This window comes from Pipistrellus kuhlii, unplaced genomic scaffold, assembly GCF_014108245.1.
Source record: "Pipistrellus kuhlii isolate mPipKuh1 unplaced genomic scaffold, mPipKuh1.p scaffold_m20_p_20, whole genome shotgun sequence".
NCBI classification, from domain to species: domain Eukaryota; kingdom Metazoa; phylum Chordata; class Mammalia; order Chiroptera; family Vespertilionidae; genus Pipistrellus; species Pipistrellus kuhlii.
In genome coordinates this window covers 138,802-154,190 of record NW_023425516.1, presented here as the reverse complement: position 1 = coordinate 154,190, position 15,389 = coordinate 138,802, and the positions used below count along the sequence as shown (strand labels likewise).

General features: G+C 42.3%; 1 protein-coding gene across 19 annotated transcripts in view; it reads left to right on the top strand.

The window, feature by feature from the left end:
- Positions 1 to 523: 523 nt before the first annotated feature.
- The window catches only part of GIT2 (GIT ArfGAP 2), a 58,586-nt gene continuing 43,720 nt past the window's right edge, over positions 524 to 15,389 (top strand). For 16 of the 19 annotated variants that reach the window (XR_006742321.1, XM_036448963.2, XM_036448964.2 and 13 more), the window contains exons 1-6: positions 525 to 723; positions 5,348 to 5,481; positions 7,104 to 7,216; positions 8,230 to 8,335; positions 12,508 to 12,594; positions 12,710 to 12,840. Coding sequence is in view for 18 of the 19 variants with exons in the window: in XM_036448963.2 (XP_036304856.1) it covers positions 672 to 723; positions 5,348 to 5,481; positions 7,104 to 7,216; positions 8,230 to 8,335; positions 12,508 to 12,594; positions 12,710 to 12,840 (623 nt within the window). In the remaining variant the exon portion in view is untranslated. Of the gene's footprint in view, positions 724 to 5,341; positions 5,482 to 7,103; positions 7,217 to 8,229; positions 8,336 to 12,507; positions 12,595 to 12,709; positions 12,841 to 15,389 lie in introns of those variants that run through there. The other 3 variants (XM_036448973.2, XM_036448965.2, XM_036448970.2) reach the window with 2 other exon arrangements.

Here is a 15,389-nt window from a genome sequence, read left to right as displayed (position 1 = left end):
TAAGTTTATTGTTAGATAACACATTTATCTCCAATTTGCTGATGAGACTAAAACTGCAGCTTAAGGAACAGCTAGCATTCTTATTTTACTCATTTTACTGTAAGTCTACTGCCATCAAATGTCAGCTCCATCAGGACGGGATAGTTTGTCTTCTTGGCTCACTTCTGTTTCTTCAGTGCCTAGAGCAGTGTATAGAACATAGTAGGTGCTCAATAAATATTTGTTGCATAAAGTAATGAATAAATGAACTTGGCCAAAGTTATGCTAGTGACTATTGATTGCCTCAGTAAAGTGTGGCTACAGTTCCAGTCAGTAGGTGTTTTGCTGCTCTCTCCAGTATTATTCAGCGATAGGATGAAGCGACCCTCTTCGGACTCTCTTCCCGGGAGGGAGACCCAAACTCAGCTTTGATAAGCGGACAGAAGACCCCGGGTACCTATCTGCCCTCACTCAAGATGGCGACGACGCAGCGTGCCCGTTCGGGTCACGTGACCCTCGACGCCAGCGGGCGCCTCCCCGCGCTTGCGCCTTGCGCCGCGGCTGCGAAGCGTTGAGGGGAGAGGCGCCGCCGCCAGCGCCGCGGTGGGACCCGTTAGAGCGGAAGCGCTGCCGTCGCCGCCGCCGTCGCTGTCTCGGGGCTTCAGGCACCCGGCAGGCAGGAGGCGGGAGCCATGTCGAAGCGGCTCCGGAGCAGCGAGATGTGCGCCGACTGCAGCGGGCCGGGTGAGTGCCGCCGGCCGGGCCCGCTCCCCTCAGCTCTCCTGCCCGGGACCCCTGCCCCGCGCCGCCCCCACGGGGCAGGCAGCTCCCGGCGGCCGAGTCCTGCACCCCGTGTGCCCGGGGCCGCGGCTCGGAGCCGCTGAGGCAGCCTTGGGGCGCGAGCCGTCCCGGGCCTGTCAGCCGGGCGGGCGGGGGGCCGCCGCCCTCCGGTCCCTCCCGGCCTCCCGCCCCAGGCCTAGCGGAGAGGGGCGGGCTCGAGGCCGGCAGCGTCTCCCACAGGAAGGGGCTTGGGCAACGCGCAGGAAGGCCAGTTACAGAAGTCAGCGCGGCCGTCCTCCCCGCCGCGGCCCCGGGGCGCAGGTGTCACCCCCGGCCCGCCGCCCGCCGCCCGCCGCTCGCCGGAGCCCTCCCGGCCCGAGTGGGCGACCGTCGCCGCTCCCCTCCGCCGGGACCGGCCCCCGACCCGGGGACGACTCCCCGCTCCTGGCGTGCGGGCTCCGCTCCCCCGGGGAGAGGCTCCGGGAGGTCCGGGGCTTGCACCCGCCACCGGCACCCAGGAGTCGATGCCTGTCTCAAGTTTTGGCGTCTGAGCGCCCCAGTTCAAACTGGATGTTGCTTCTGGGTGACCTTGGGCCGGTGGCTGCGTTCGGCTGAGCCTTGCTGTCCTCATTTTTTCCAGTGGGCATCGCCGGAGCCCCGAGCCCCAGCCCCTGGTTCCGAGGGTTCAGCGAACACTCTTAGGTCACATCACTTGGCGGTGGCGTTTTCTCTCTCTCTGATTTGTGTTCTTTAGAACAGAACCTGTCAGCCCCTGAAAGCTAGAGTTGAACTTCTGGATTGTACACTGATTACTGTTTACAAAACAAACCGGGCAGCCAGGCATTTGGGGGCATGGGAAAGGCAGAACCATTCCTCCCGTGTGTAATTTTCAGACTTAGAGTTCAGATCCATTTTAGGGATTGGAGCCGAGTTGACAGGTCTCTGCTGTTTTCGGTGCTTGGGTTTATCTGCTTTGAATTGGAAGTAATTCAAAGGTAAGATGGCTTCCTTGGCACAAAAGCGTCCAATAAACAATCTTAATGAAATCATTGAGCAGCGGTGCTTTTGCAACTGCTCTGGACTTCATCTCGGTGCATGGCAGTGGGGATCGATTTTAAATAGTTCCGTGATCACTCCAGCCTTCCGCGGTGCTTCCCTCGCCTGGGAGTGCCAGTGCTGTTACCAGCTGCTTTTGAAGGTAGGGAGCCGGGTGGAAGAGGTTAAAGAGGTGTTTTACCAACTACGTAAGTTACACAAACTCCATTGTAGGCTCTAAAAATGTTACTTGTTCCACTTCCTTATTTCTTGTGTTTTCAGTTGAACGAACTGTCTGATGTGTTTGATTCACTTGAGGCTAGATTCAAACTTCCTCTTGGAATGCATATTTTTTAGTTCTGAGGGGATGATATGGGGCGAAGGGAAACTTGGGCTCCGTTGCCGCCCTACATACTACCTTGCACGTCTTCCGTGTTTTGTGCATTTCAGAACATTTTCTCTCCTATTGTGTCATTTTACTTGTCTCATATGCCTAATCTATGAGACTTGAGTCACTTCCTTCCCGTTTTGAATGTAAGTAGGCTACCTTGAAGTATTCTGTGAACTTGAGCAGCCAGGAATTTGTGCTGCTTTTTTGCTAAGCCCTCGGGATCGTTACCTTATGGTTCGGAATCCCTTTCAGATTTTGATGAATACTAAGGCCTTCTCCCCCCAAAATGCATGCATACTTAATCTTTCATACAGAATTTCTTTTAAGATTTCTCAGTAGGGTCACAGACATTTCCAAAGCCCCATTGTTGTGTTCCTGGAGTCCAGGTTAAGTACCTCTGGTGTTATGCTTCAGATAAACTGCAAGGGCCCTTGCCAGTTTGGGTCAGTAGACAGTGCGGTGGCCTGCAGACTGAAGGGTCCTGAGCTCAGTTCCGATCAAGGGCACATACTTCGTTTGCAGGCTGATCTCTAGCCCTGGTCGGGGTGGTTACGGGAGGCAATCAATTGATGTCTGTCTCTCTCACCCCTCCCCAGCTCCACTCTCTCTAAAAATTAATGGAAAAATATCCTTGGGTGAGGATTAATAAAAAAACCAAAACAGGTAATCTGGAAGGGGGTTCACCCAATATCATTTATATAAACTCAAGTTATATAACATTCTGATGTTCTTTCCATGGGATTCTGATCTATGATGTTAAAGTGATTAATTGAGAACCTTGCTTAGTGTGTGTTAAGTTCTAGTTGTCTTGTTCTTGTCTAATTTCCTCCAAGAACATTGTGAGTCTACTGAATAGATATGTGAAAACCAAAGCTGTGATTCAAAACAATCTCTTTTTTATCACCAGTAGTGGCACCATATTGCAAAAAAGCAATGTTGTGTGTGTTTGTAGGGATCCTTCATCTTGATGTTGTCAGTCTTTGCTTTTTAGAATGGCATAATAGTACTGAATTATTTTCTGTTCTATTTCATGGCAAACATTTCATCATCTTGTAAATATTTACATCTTAGTAAATATTTTATCTTAAAAAAAAGAATCTAGTTCATTTAAAATATATTCTACTTTGAGTTTTACTGAGACTTTTACAATAGTAATGCAATGTTAACATGAAACAATCTACATTGTATTACCAATCAAAACTTTTTCCAGCCTGGCTGGTGTAGCTCAGTAGTTGAGCATCGGCCAGTGAGTCACTGGTTCAATTCCCCATCAGGACACATGCCCAGGTTGGGGGTCTGATCCCCAGTAGGGATTATGCAGGAGGCAGCCAAATTATTTTCTCTCTCATTGATGTTTTTGTCTCTCTATTTCTCTCCCTTCCTCTCTCTCTAAAAAAATAATTTTAAAAACTTTTCCAGTGGGTCATGAATTTCAGTGGATTCTTGAAAATATCTGAGTGGTACTTAGAAAATAATTTAGAAAAGTTATAACAGTTAACATTACTGAGAACTTACTAGATGCAAGCAACTTTACTGACTTTTTATATCCTCACTCTCCTGAGATGTGTTATATTCCCATTTGATTCATGGTGAGGATGCTCAAAAAAAAAAAAAATAAATAAATAAATAAATAAATAAATAAATAACTTGCTTAGCTCATTGTGTGAGAAGTGGGAGAGTTGGGGTTCAAACCCTGGACTGCTTGTCTCCAGAGACAGTTCTCTTAACCACCACACTCTCTGACTCCTAGGATTTGTCTTTGATTGAAATCCCATAACTTTTCATTATATGGTTGGAAAGGATTTGAATAAACTGTTAAAAATGGTAAAGATGGTGTACATGCATTTTAGAGATTTTTGTGGACATTGGAGAACTTTTAAATATAACCCTTAGACCAGGGAGCTTGTGTGGCACCTATTGTCACTCCATTGTGAGTTTGATGAAATGTAGGTCTTTTTTCTTTTTCTCTTTCTTTCTTTTTTCTTTTTTCCCCCCTGGTTTCTAGGTATCCAGTGTACTTTTCCAATGTGGATTATTTCTGTTTCAATAGCTGTCTCTAAAACTTCATAGGAAAAAAGTATTACGTACACCAAAAATACCACTCATTTTTATTAGACATCTTTGCTTCTTTGAAGCCACTGCTATTACAGATCTGTTCTTTCAGAGCAGTTGCAAGATTGGACTCAGTAGTTTATTTATTTTAATATATTTTTTATTGATTTCAGAGAGGAAGGGAAAGAGATAGAAACACCAATGATGAGAGAGAATCATTGATTGGTTGCTTCCTATTAAGGATGGAGCCCACGACTCGGCATGTGCTTTGCTGGGAACCGAACTATGAACTCTGGGTTCATAGATCGATGCTCAACCACTTAGCCACACCAGTCAAACCCCAGTAGTTTATTTAAAACAACTAATGGATATTCTAGAACACTGGTCGGCAAACTCATTAGTCAACAGAGCCAAATATCAACAGTACAACGATTGAAATTTCTTTTGAGAGCCATATTTTTTAAACTTAAACTTCTTTAAAATAGACTTGCCCAGGCTGTGGTATTTTGTGGAAGAGCCACACTCAAGGGGCCAAAGAGCCATATGTGGCTCTCGAGCCATAGTTTGCCTACCACGGTCGGTCCTGGAACATCTCTCTAGTGGAGGAGACCAGATTTCCCAGTCAGTCATGAGAACTACAACAGCTGAGCAGTCTTATAGTTTTATCACTTGCAGCTTTTTGCTACGCAGATAGGCATATAGATTTGCAGCAATCTTTTCACCATTTTCTTTGGATGATGCTATGTGGATTATTCACTGTCACAGTTACATTATTTTGCCATTTGTGGAGATGGATAAAATGATTCATCTATATCCTCTCAATTTGCTTCTCATATTGAATGAAAGAGCATGTATCTGAGGTGGTAGATCCCATTAGGGCTTCAGACTGTGGCCCTGCACCAGAAAGGAGATAACTGCTTATAGAGGATTTCAACTCAAGTTTTTAGTCTCAATTAACATTGTACCCAACCAGGCAAGATAGGTTTCATCACCAGCTGGATTGATTAGTATACTAAAGCAACAAAAATGCCTTTTTCTGAAAAACCTTACCTCAGTCTCTTTTGCCATCTGGCAGTAAAGCAACCAACTGGTATTTCATTTTCTTTCCAGATCCTTCCTGGGCATCAGTAAATAGGGGAACTTTTATATGCGATGAGTGCTGCAGTGTCCACCGGAGTCTAGGGCGCCACATCTCTCAAGTAAGGCATCTTAAGCACACGCCGTGGCCTCCAACGTTGCTGCAGGTAAAGGAAGACTTTTTCTCGTGGTTTGTGATTTAAGTTTTTAGGGCTCATTGTTTTAGCAACTGAAGTTTCCCCTACTCCTTAAATCATACAAAAATGTTTGGATGGTAACGGAATAGAGTGCTGTGCTTATCTTAAATCCATCACAGACAGATAGCTAAGTAGTCATTCAAATTTCTTGGTACTGCTTCACTGCTAACTTTCTAGAATGTCTCCAGAAATTGTTTTTAAACACCTCATCATTTCCACATATCGTGGTGAAAGCTACTGCTTTAGAAACTTTTGTTAATGTACTTATCCCTCAGTACTTGCTGATATTTTTAGCACTTCTTTTCCTCCTTTGATAGAAGCACAGAATGGGATTCCTCAGAAATTTCTGAAACATCTAATTTAAAGTTGTACTAGTTAGAGAACAAATTCAATTAACATGTTTTGATGGATCACCTAACACTCTGCTAAGTGTTGTGTGTTGTTTTACTTGTGATTCAGTGTCACGTCACCTGTATTTCTATTTTTGGATACACATTCTCCAAGTTCTGTTGGAGCAGAGAATTAAGCATGTGTTTCCCCTTCCTTTGTCTTGAGTACATATTTTACTAAGTCTGTGGCAGCTGCATAACATGTCCTTTAACAGTGCCTGTACACACTAAGGGACCAGAACAAGTGGGTTTGGGTCTCTGATATCTCCACTAATGTAAAAAAACAGATGGGGCCATGTTAGCCGCCATGCTTTGAGATGAAATTGGAAGATATGGTTTATTAATAACTTTTACTCACAAGTTTCTAACAGCTCATTCTTTGCGCAAGTAAGTGGGTATTTACTGTTCTCAGGTCTGTGTTTACAGATTTTTGTTAGAGGGTCTGAATAAAGGCTAGAGATGAGTAGTTTAAAATGCCAGGGTTGACCCTAAAACTTTTACCAAAATATGATACATGAACCCCCAGTGGTACTCAAGACAGATGTAGATAATACTGTAATCTTTATTTCGGAGGTTGCATTATATTAATGTGTATATGAAAGCTATAAGTAACACATTAAGCCATTATTGCTAGAAAAAGTTTTAAAAATGAGTGGATTTAAAGAAAAATACCAAGTGGATAGACTACAGTACATAGATTGTTAGGAATCTTTTAAATAGTATTTGGATAACCAGTCGTGGAAAACACTGCCTTAAAGTGTCAAAGTACTTTTTCTTCATCTATAATAATAAAAGCATAACATGCTAATTAGACTGGACGACCTTCCGGAGACAGCCGGTGCTGAGAGGGAAGCCCGTCCGGTGCCTGCCTGCGGCCAGAGTCCCGGGTGCCGGAGGGAAAAGCTGGTGCCGGCAGCCGGGGAAAGGAAGGCCTCCTTGCATGAATTTTGTGAATCCTGCCTCTATTAATCTATAAGAACAACATAATCAAACCCATTTAGATATTTAGATATCCTACTTGTCAAATCTGAATTCTGTGTAATGGTTCACCTTTCATGCTCTAAAATGAGAAAAAGATGATGTGTGTGATGCCAGGCATGCTAGTTTTTGTAATGGGGCTTTGTTTTTCTTGTTCAGTCATTGATTACCACTGAATATTTGTGGAAAGAAATTAAAATATGATGTTATATTGTTTGCTTTTAGATGGTTGAAACCTTATATAATAATGGTGCTAACTCAATATGGGAGCATTCTTTGCTGGATCCTGCCTCTATTATGAGTGGAAGACGTAAAGCTAATCCACAGGATAAAGTACAGTGAGTGGAATGTTTATAAATACTTTTATTTCTTTGGGGCACATGGGCCCACTGAAAGGAGTGCAGCTATTTTTGACCAGCCTCCACAAGGGCAGCACAGGAGGTGGTTCCCCCAATTGTTCATTGAACTCTTTGCTATTAGAAATGCAGAACAAGGGGACCTGGCCAGGTAGCTCAGTTGGTTAGAGCAGTGGTCGGCAAACTCATTAGTTAACAGAGCCAAATATCAACAGTACAACGATTGAAATTTCTTTTGGGAGCCAAATTTTTTAAACCTAAACTTCTTCAAAATAGACTCGCCCAGGCCGTGGTATTTTGTGGAAGAGCCACACTCAAGTGGCCAAAGAGCCGCATGTGGTTCGCGAGCCGTGGTTTGCCGACCACTGGGTTCGAGCATGGATACATCAAGGTTATATAGGCCCAGTCAAGGCATATACAACAATCAACCAGTGAATACATGAATAAGTGGTACAATAGGTAGATGTTTCTCTCTTTCTCCTTTTCTTCCTCTATCTCTCTAAAAATCAATAAAGAAGGGAAAAGAAATGCAGAATCAGGCCAAGCACAGGACCATCTCTTTTGAGGGTTACACAGCACAAATCAGTGGTTTCTCCAGTTTGAGACTAAGGCTTAAAGGTTGTTGGTGTAATGAGATTTTGGCTTAGGTACTCAAACAAGAGGTCTGTCAGACCAGACATCTAGGTTCTGCGCTCCAGTCAGCCTGATGCCTTGCCTATAAGATGGGATGAAATGCTGGTTGTTAGGTCAATTACAACATTACACAGAGAAAAGAGATGCTATAGAAAGCAGATATTCAGTCCTGGCCATTATAATTACTAATAATATGTTTTCAGACCCACTGCTGTAAACTTATTTCAGTGCTGCTCATTTTATTCCCTAATATTTTATTAGGGAATGTAGGTCACTTCCTCTTCTTTTTACAGCCTAGAGAATGGGGAATGTCGTATCTGAACTGCAAGTGAAATGTTTTCTTTTTTCTGTTTTCCAACCAGTCCTAATAAAGCGGAATTCATCAGAGCCAAGTATCAGATGTTAGCATTTGTTCATCGTTTGCCCTGCCGGGATGATGATAGTGTGACTGCCAAAGATCTCAGTAAGGTGGGTCACACCTTTTAAAATCTCTAAAATTACTGAATGAAGCAGTGTGTTGTTTTGTTTGGGGGGGAAAAAACAAACTTTAAAAGCAAGAAAAACAAAACAAAAACTGTTATCTAGTCACTAAATAACTAATAACAGCTTTTCATTGCAGTTGGTTTTGTCTTTATTCTTAATTCAAATGGCAGCCATTCATGTTAGTATAGGTAAAGGCATAGAGGAAAAATAAGTATCTAGAAATTTATTTGTGTTATTCAGATATGGTTTGAAAATTATGTTTCTCCTAGAGGCCCAGCATATGAAATCATGTGCAAGTAGGGTCCCTAGGCCTAGCCTGCAATCAGGGCCATCTTCTGCCTGCTCACCAGTCCCTACAGCCGCTCACCCCAGTTCCCTGTGGTTCCTCATTTACCATCCAGCGATTGGAGCCTATGGGCCAGGGGGAAGGACCAAGAAGCCTGCCTTCCACCTGCTTGTCAGTCCCTAGTCCCACTCCAACACCTCCCACCTTGGTTCCCTGTTTGCCATGATTGGAATCTGCGGGCCAGGGGAAGGGACCAATAGGTCTGCCTTCCGCCCACTTACCAGTCCCCAGTCCCACCCCGCCGCCACCCTGGTTCCCCAGTAATTCCTCGTTGACCAATTGAAGCCTGCGGGCTTGAGCTCGGGACCAAGAGTTCGTCAGTGCACCTCATAGCAACTGGTTGATCCGTTGTTCCGATTGTTATGCTGTTTTGGTTGCTGGCCTTTTATTATATAGGACTAGAGGCCCTGTGCATGAAATTCTTGCACTCAGGGGGGTCCCTCAGCCCGGCCTGTGCCCTCTCACAGTCAGGGAACCCTCAGGGGATGTCTGACAGTTGGACATCCTTAGTCCTGCTACAGAGGCTTCTGGCTGAGTGGCCCTCCCCCTGTGGAATGTCTGCCACCTGGTGGTCAGTGCACGTCATTGCGATCCATTGTTTTTTTTGCCGTAGATTTGCATATTTGCCTTTTATTATACAGGATAGGATAAGTTTTTTGTTTAACTTTGAAGTAGAAACCCTCACAGTTTCTAGAAGGGACTAGAAATTTTGTGGGATTTCTTCAGGTCTCTAGGTTGCATACTTAAAAGAAGATCTTCAGGAAGCAGGGTATGACTCAAAGCTGTAGTACATGGGATGGTTTATTATACTTATAAAATGAGTAGCTTGTTTTCTTTATGTGGGCCTTTGCTTGTTTTTGAGAGATGCTACAAGAAACGTGCTTCTCTGCTTTTAAAGCACTCTTTTGGCAAATGTTCACAAATAGCACGAGCATTCACAGTTCAGAATTTTTTTTTTAAATATTTTTTTATTGATTTTTTACAGAGAGGAAGAGAAGAGGGATAGAGAGTTAGAAACATCGATGAGAGAGAACCATTGATCAGCCACCTCCTATACACCCCCTCTTGGGGATGTACCCACGACCAACGAACATGCCCTTGACCGGAATCGAACCTGGGACCTTTCTTTCCTTTTTTTTTTTTTTTTTTTAATTTTATTAATATATATTTTTATTAAATTATTATTTTTGTACATATACCATTGCCCCCACCCTCCCGTATATACCCTCCCTCCCCAGAGTTTTGTGTCCATTGGTTGTACTTATATGCATGTATACAAGTCCTTCGGTTGATCTCTTATCTCCCCCAGATCTCCCCAACCTCGAGCCTGGGACCTTTCAGTCCACAGGCCGATGCTCTATCCACTGAGCCAAATCGGCTTCAGCTCACAGTTCAGAATTTTAAACTTTGCCTAAAATTTTTATTTATTTCTTTTTAAAAATATATATATTTTATTGATTTTTTACAGAGAGGAAGGAGAGAGGGATAGAGAGTTAGGAACATCGATGAGAGAGAGACATCAATCAGCTGCCTCTTGCACACACCCTACTGGGGATGTGCCCGCAACCAAGGTACATGCCCTTGAACGGAATCGAACCTGGGACCCTTGAGTCTGCAGGCCGACGCTCTATCCACTGAGCCAAACCAGTTTTGGCTTTTTGTTTCTTGCTACTTCCATTTCTTGTTACTTCTGATTATTAGTAAGATGTGTTTTTTCATCACAGGTTTTAAAAGTAAAATAAATTTTAAAAATAAGGCTTAGATAAAGATGTTAGAGTACATATCTTTATTCCTATGATAAGAGTTATTGCATTTCAACAATTTGTTCAGAATTGAAGGCAGCTCATCTTCTGAATATATACTTTTCTTCAGTAGTGCAGAATTTGGTATGCTACGGGCCCATTTCCCACCTGAAAGACTTCATTAGAGCATTGTATACAAGGCCAAAAATAGTGGTGTGGGAAGGACGCAATATAAGGCAGAACCCTGCAGTATTAATAGCTGTCCTACTCTTATGGCTCAGTTGGTTGAGTGTTGTCCCGTGTACTGAAAGGTTGTGGGTTCGACTTCTGGTCAGGATACATGCCCAGGTAGCGGGTTCAATCCCCAGTTGGAGTGCATGTGGGAGGCAACCAATTGATGTTTCTCCTCTCCCTTCCCTTCCACACACTCTAAAAAAATAAATAATGATAATACAATAACGATAATACTTTAACAGGTGTTTCTTTTTTTTTTCTTTTTTTTTTTTAATATTTCCTATGTACCAGGTTCTGTGCTAGGTACTTTACTGTGCCATTAACTCCTTACAGTAACCCTGTGAATAGGTGGCATTATTTTAAAAAAAAATTTTTTAATTAAATTATTATTTTTGTACATATACCAATGCCCCCCCCCTCCTGTACATACCCTCCCTCTCCAGAGTTTTGTGTCCATTGGTTGTACTTATATGCATGTTACAAGTCCTTCAGTTGATCTCTTATCTCCCCCAGATCTCCCCAACCTCCCCGCTGTAATTTGACAGTCTGCTTATTGCTTTACTGTCTCTATATCTATCTTTTGGTTCTTCAGTTTATAATGTTCTTTATCACCCATAAATAAGTGAGGTCATGTGGTGTCTCTCTTTTATTGAGTGGCTTGTTTCACTCAGCATGATGTTCTCCAATTCCATCCAGGTTGCTGCAAATGATGAGAATTTTTTCTTTTTTATGGCTGCATAATATTCCATTGTGTAAATGTACCATAGTTTTTGGTGCCAATCATCTGATGGGCATCTAGGCTGTTTCCAAATCCTAGCTATTGTAAATTGTGCTGCTATGAACATAGGGGTGCATATATTCTTTCTGATTGATGTTTCTAGCTTCTTGGGATATATTCCGAGGAGTGGGCTTACTGGGTCAAATGGGAGTTCCATTTTCAGTTTTTTGAGGAAACTCCACACTGTTCTCCACAGTGATTGCACCAGTCTGCATTCCCACCAGCAGTGCATGTGAGTTCCTTTTTCTCTGCAACCTCGCCAACACTTGTCGTTTATTGATTTGTTGATGTTGGCCATTCTGACAGGTGTGAGATGGTACCGCATTGTTGTTTTGATTTGCATTTCTCGGATAATTAGTGACTTTGAGCATGTTTTCATGTGCCTCTTGGCCTTCCTTCTGTCTTCTTTTGAGAAGATTCTATTTAGACCCATTGCCCATTTTTTAATTGGGTCATTTATCTTCCTTTTATTAAGTTGTATAAGCTGTCTGTAGATGTTGGAGATTAAACCTTTATCAGTGATAACATTTGCACATATGTTCTCCCATACAGAGGGCTTTCTTGTTGTTTTGTTGATGGTTTCCTTTGCTGTAAAAAAGCTTTTTATTTTGATGTAGTCCCATTTGTTTATTTTTTCGTTAGCTTCCATTGCAATAGGTGGCATTATTATTGGCATTTTAGAGATGAGGAAACTGGGGCTCAGATTGCTTAATGAACCTCCTCAAAGTCACATAGCTTAAAGGTTTATATAGTTTGAAATTCAGATCTATCAGACTTCAGAGCCATGCTCAGCCACCTCTCCATACTACCTCTCGCTCAAGGTATAATTGTGCCACTTGGAGAGGTCTTGAGCAGGTCAGCCTTCCCAGCCCTAGTTTCCTTATCAATAAAATGGGCCTGACTCCGCCTTAGTGTCCAGGGATGGTTGTCACCAGCAAGGGAGAGACTGTTTCATCCCCTTACTGAGCTAAGAATGACTAACATGGTCTGCCAGCTGCTCTAGTATATCACTCTTCACACTTTAACAGCATTCCTTTTTTGTTTGTGTGTTTTTCAGCAACTCCATTCAAGCGTGAGAACAGGGAATCTTGAAACCTGTTTGAGGCTGTTATCTTTAGGAGCACAAGCCAACTTCTTTCACCCTGTAAGTCAGCAGGAATTGATCTACATATTAAATTGAAACTAAGTGGGTTGTGTTTGTGTAACCTTTTCTTTATTAAATTTGCTTTTTCCCCCTCCATTTTCTTAATGATTCTTAGGAAAAAGGAAACACCCCACTCCATGTTGCCTCCAAAGCAGGACAGATTTTACAGGCGGAGTTATTGGCGGTATATGGAGCAGACCCAGGCACACAGGATTCCAGTGGGAAAACTCCTGTTGATTATGCAAGGTTAGAGACCTAGATTCTTGTCGCTTCTCTCTGTTTGGGCTTCTTTGTGTTTTGTATGATTCATTGTTAAGTTGCTAAATTGCATATGGTTAACATTTAACCCCTTCTAAAGATTTACATGCAGCTATTTTTAGATGACTTTTCAAATGAATATCAGCTTATAACCTGGGAAAGTAGAACCGTAACAGTCTGCTTAGCTTCCAATTTTCATGTGATTCTTTATAATGATGTGGTGTTTAAGCCATAGTTAAACTCCAAATCAAGTATTTAGGTCTAGTAATAATTAATGTCGTTTTCTAATACTTTTTAAAATCGAATTTATTTAAACAATACAACAAAATTTAATCAACAATATAGTTGCCGTTGTTTTCTACTACTTGTGCCCAACGCTCAGGAAGCATTTTAATCCCTCTGTTGTAAAATTCTTGTGATTTTGATGCGAAAAATTCGGTCAATGCATTTTTGAGGCATTCTTCATTATTAAATCTTTTTCCAAGAAGAAAGTTTTGCAAAGAACGAAACAAATGGTAATCGGAAGGGGCAATATCAGGAGAATATGCAGGTTGAGGGAGAACTTCCCATTCCAACTGGCGCAGTTTTTCAGCAGTGATTCTTGCAGTATGCGGTCGTGCGTTATCGTCGTGAAGAATTACGCCCTTCCGATTAATCAGTGCGGGTTCTTTTTCTCTTAAAGCTTGGGCTAACCTTTCCAATTGGGCACTATACACTGCACTTGTAATGGTTTGGTTAGATGGTAAAAGTTCATAATGAAGAATTCCTTTAAAATTCCACCAAACACACAACATCACTTTTTTCGCATGCAAGTCAGGTTTTGGCGTGGGCTGCGGAGCCTCATTTTTGTCCAACCATTGAGGCCGCCTTTTCAAATTAATATACAGCACCCATTTTTCATCTCCAGTAACAATTTGCTCTAAAAACGGCAAACGGTTTTGACGAGAGAGGAGCGAACTGCAAATTGTGACACTTTGATTACGGTTGTTGTCGGTCAACTCATGAGGAACCCATTTTCCAAACTTTTGGACTTTGCCAAGTGCACGCAATTGATTGGAAATTGTTTTTTGTGAACAATTTAAAGTTGTCGCAAGCTCTTGTTGGGTAATTTGAGGATTTTGCACCAAAAGAGCTTGAAGAGCTTCTTGATCAAAATTGGACACACGGCCTCGACCACTCTTGTCATCTAACGAAAAATTTCCCTCGCGAAATTTCTCAAACCAACGCTGGCATTTTCTGGCGCTAACTGCATCTTGACCAAGAGCACTACAGATGTTTTTTGCAGCCTCACTTGCTTTTCTTCCTAATTGGAACTCGTAAAGCATGCAGTGCCGAATATGCTCTTCATCCGCCATCTTCTTAGCCCTAGTTTTGCAACAAAAACCAAACCAAACACAAACTTTTTCAAGCAAAACTTGTTAATTGCACTTCACACGTTCTGTAGATACCACGTGTTTGAAGGTTATGTCAATACAAGTCAACGCCAAGCAAGATTTTAAACGAATGTTTAAAAACGACATTAATTATTACTAGACCCGATACTAAGAATGGCAGAACCCACTCCTCAATTTTTATATATTTTTAACCATTGCTTAAACTTAAAAACAAATGTGTATAAGTAGGTAGATATGTGATTAAACAATTATAGTAAAATGTCAATTCTAGAGTTCATGGAGCTCATCTTTTCTTCTATTTCTAAACTAATTGCAAAGCATTTTTCTACAGAGGATAAAATGGGTGAAATGACAAAATTCTGCCCTCCTAGAATTTACTGTTCCATGGAATAGATTATTCATAAATGCATAAAAGAGCTAAATGGGGCAAGATAGTGTGGAATTTGTTTGCCAAAATGGATAACTAGTCTTAAAAGTCATATATAGGTTTCTTCATTGCAGCCAAATCATTAAGAAATTTCTTTTACTTGGTCTTTGAAGAATGGGTTAGATTTGGGTTATGAAGGAAGAGCTCAGGCATTCCAGGGGAGAAGAACGACATGAGTCAAGTTCGGGAAGCAGGCATAGGCAGGGCATGCTCATCACAGCAGGGGACCTGACTGGATGGTACAGAATTGTCTGGGAATAAAGAGCTACAGTGTTTGATCAGATCTAAGACTCCACTGTTTGTACGGTCATTCATTATTTCATATGCCACTAAAAAATGTGGCCAATTACCGTATTTTTCGGACCATAAGACGCACTTTCCCCCCCCCCAGAAGTGGGGGGGAAAAGTCCCTGCGTCTTATGGTCCAAATATAGCCTACACATATACTTTAAAAAAAAAGTTTTTTTACTTGCCCGGCTCTGTGTGGTCTCTGTGTGCTTGCCCGGCTCTAAAATGGTTCTAAATGCTGCTGTTTACTTTACAGGGTTGATTACATGTGTTTATGACTGTGATGTTGGGTTTTAATGCACATAAAATATTTTAGGACACTATTTGTTTCAGAATCTTTTTTTCTTCATTTTCCTTCTCTAAAAACTGGTGCGTCTTATGGTCCGGTGCGTCTTATGGTCCGAAAAATACGGTAAATGATGAGTATC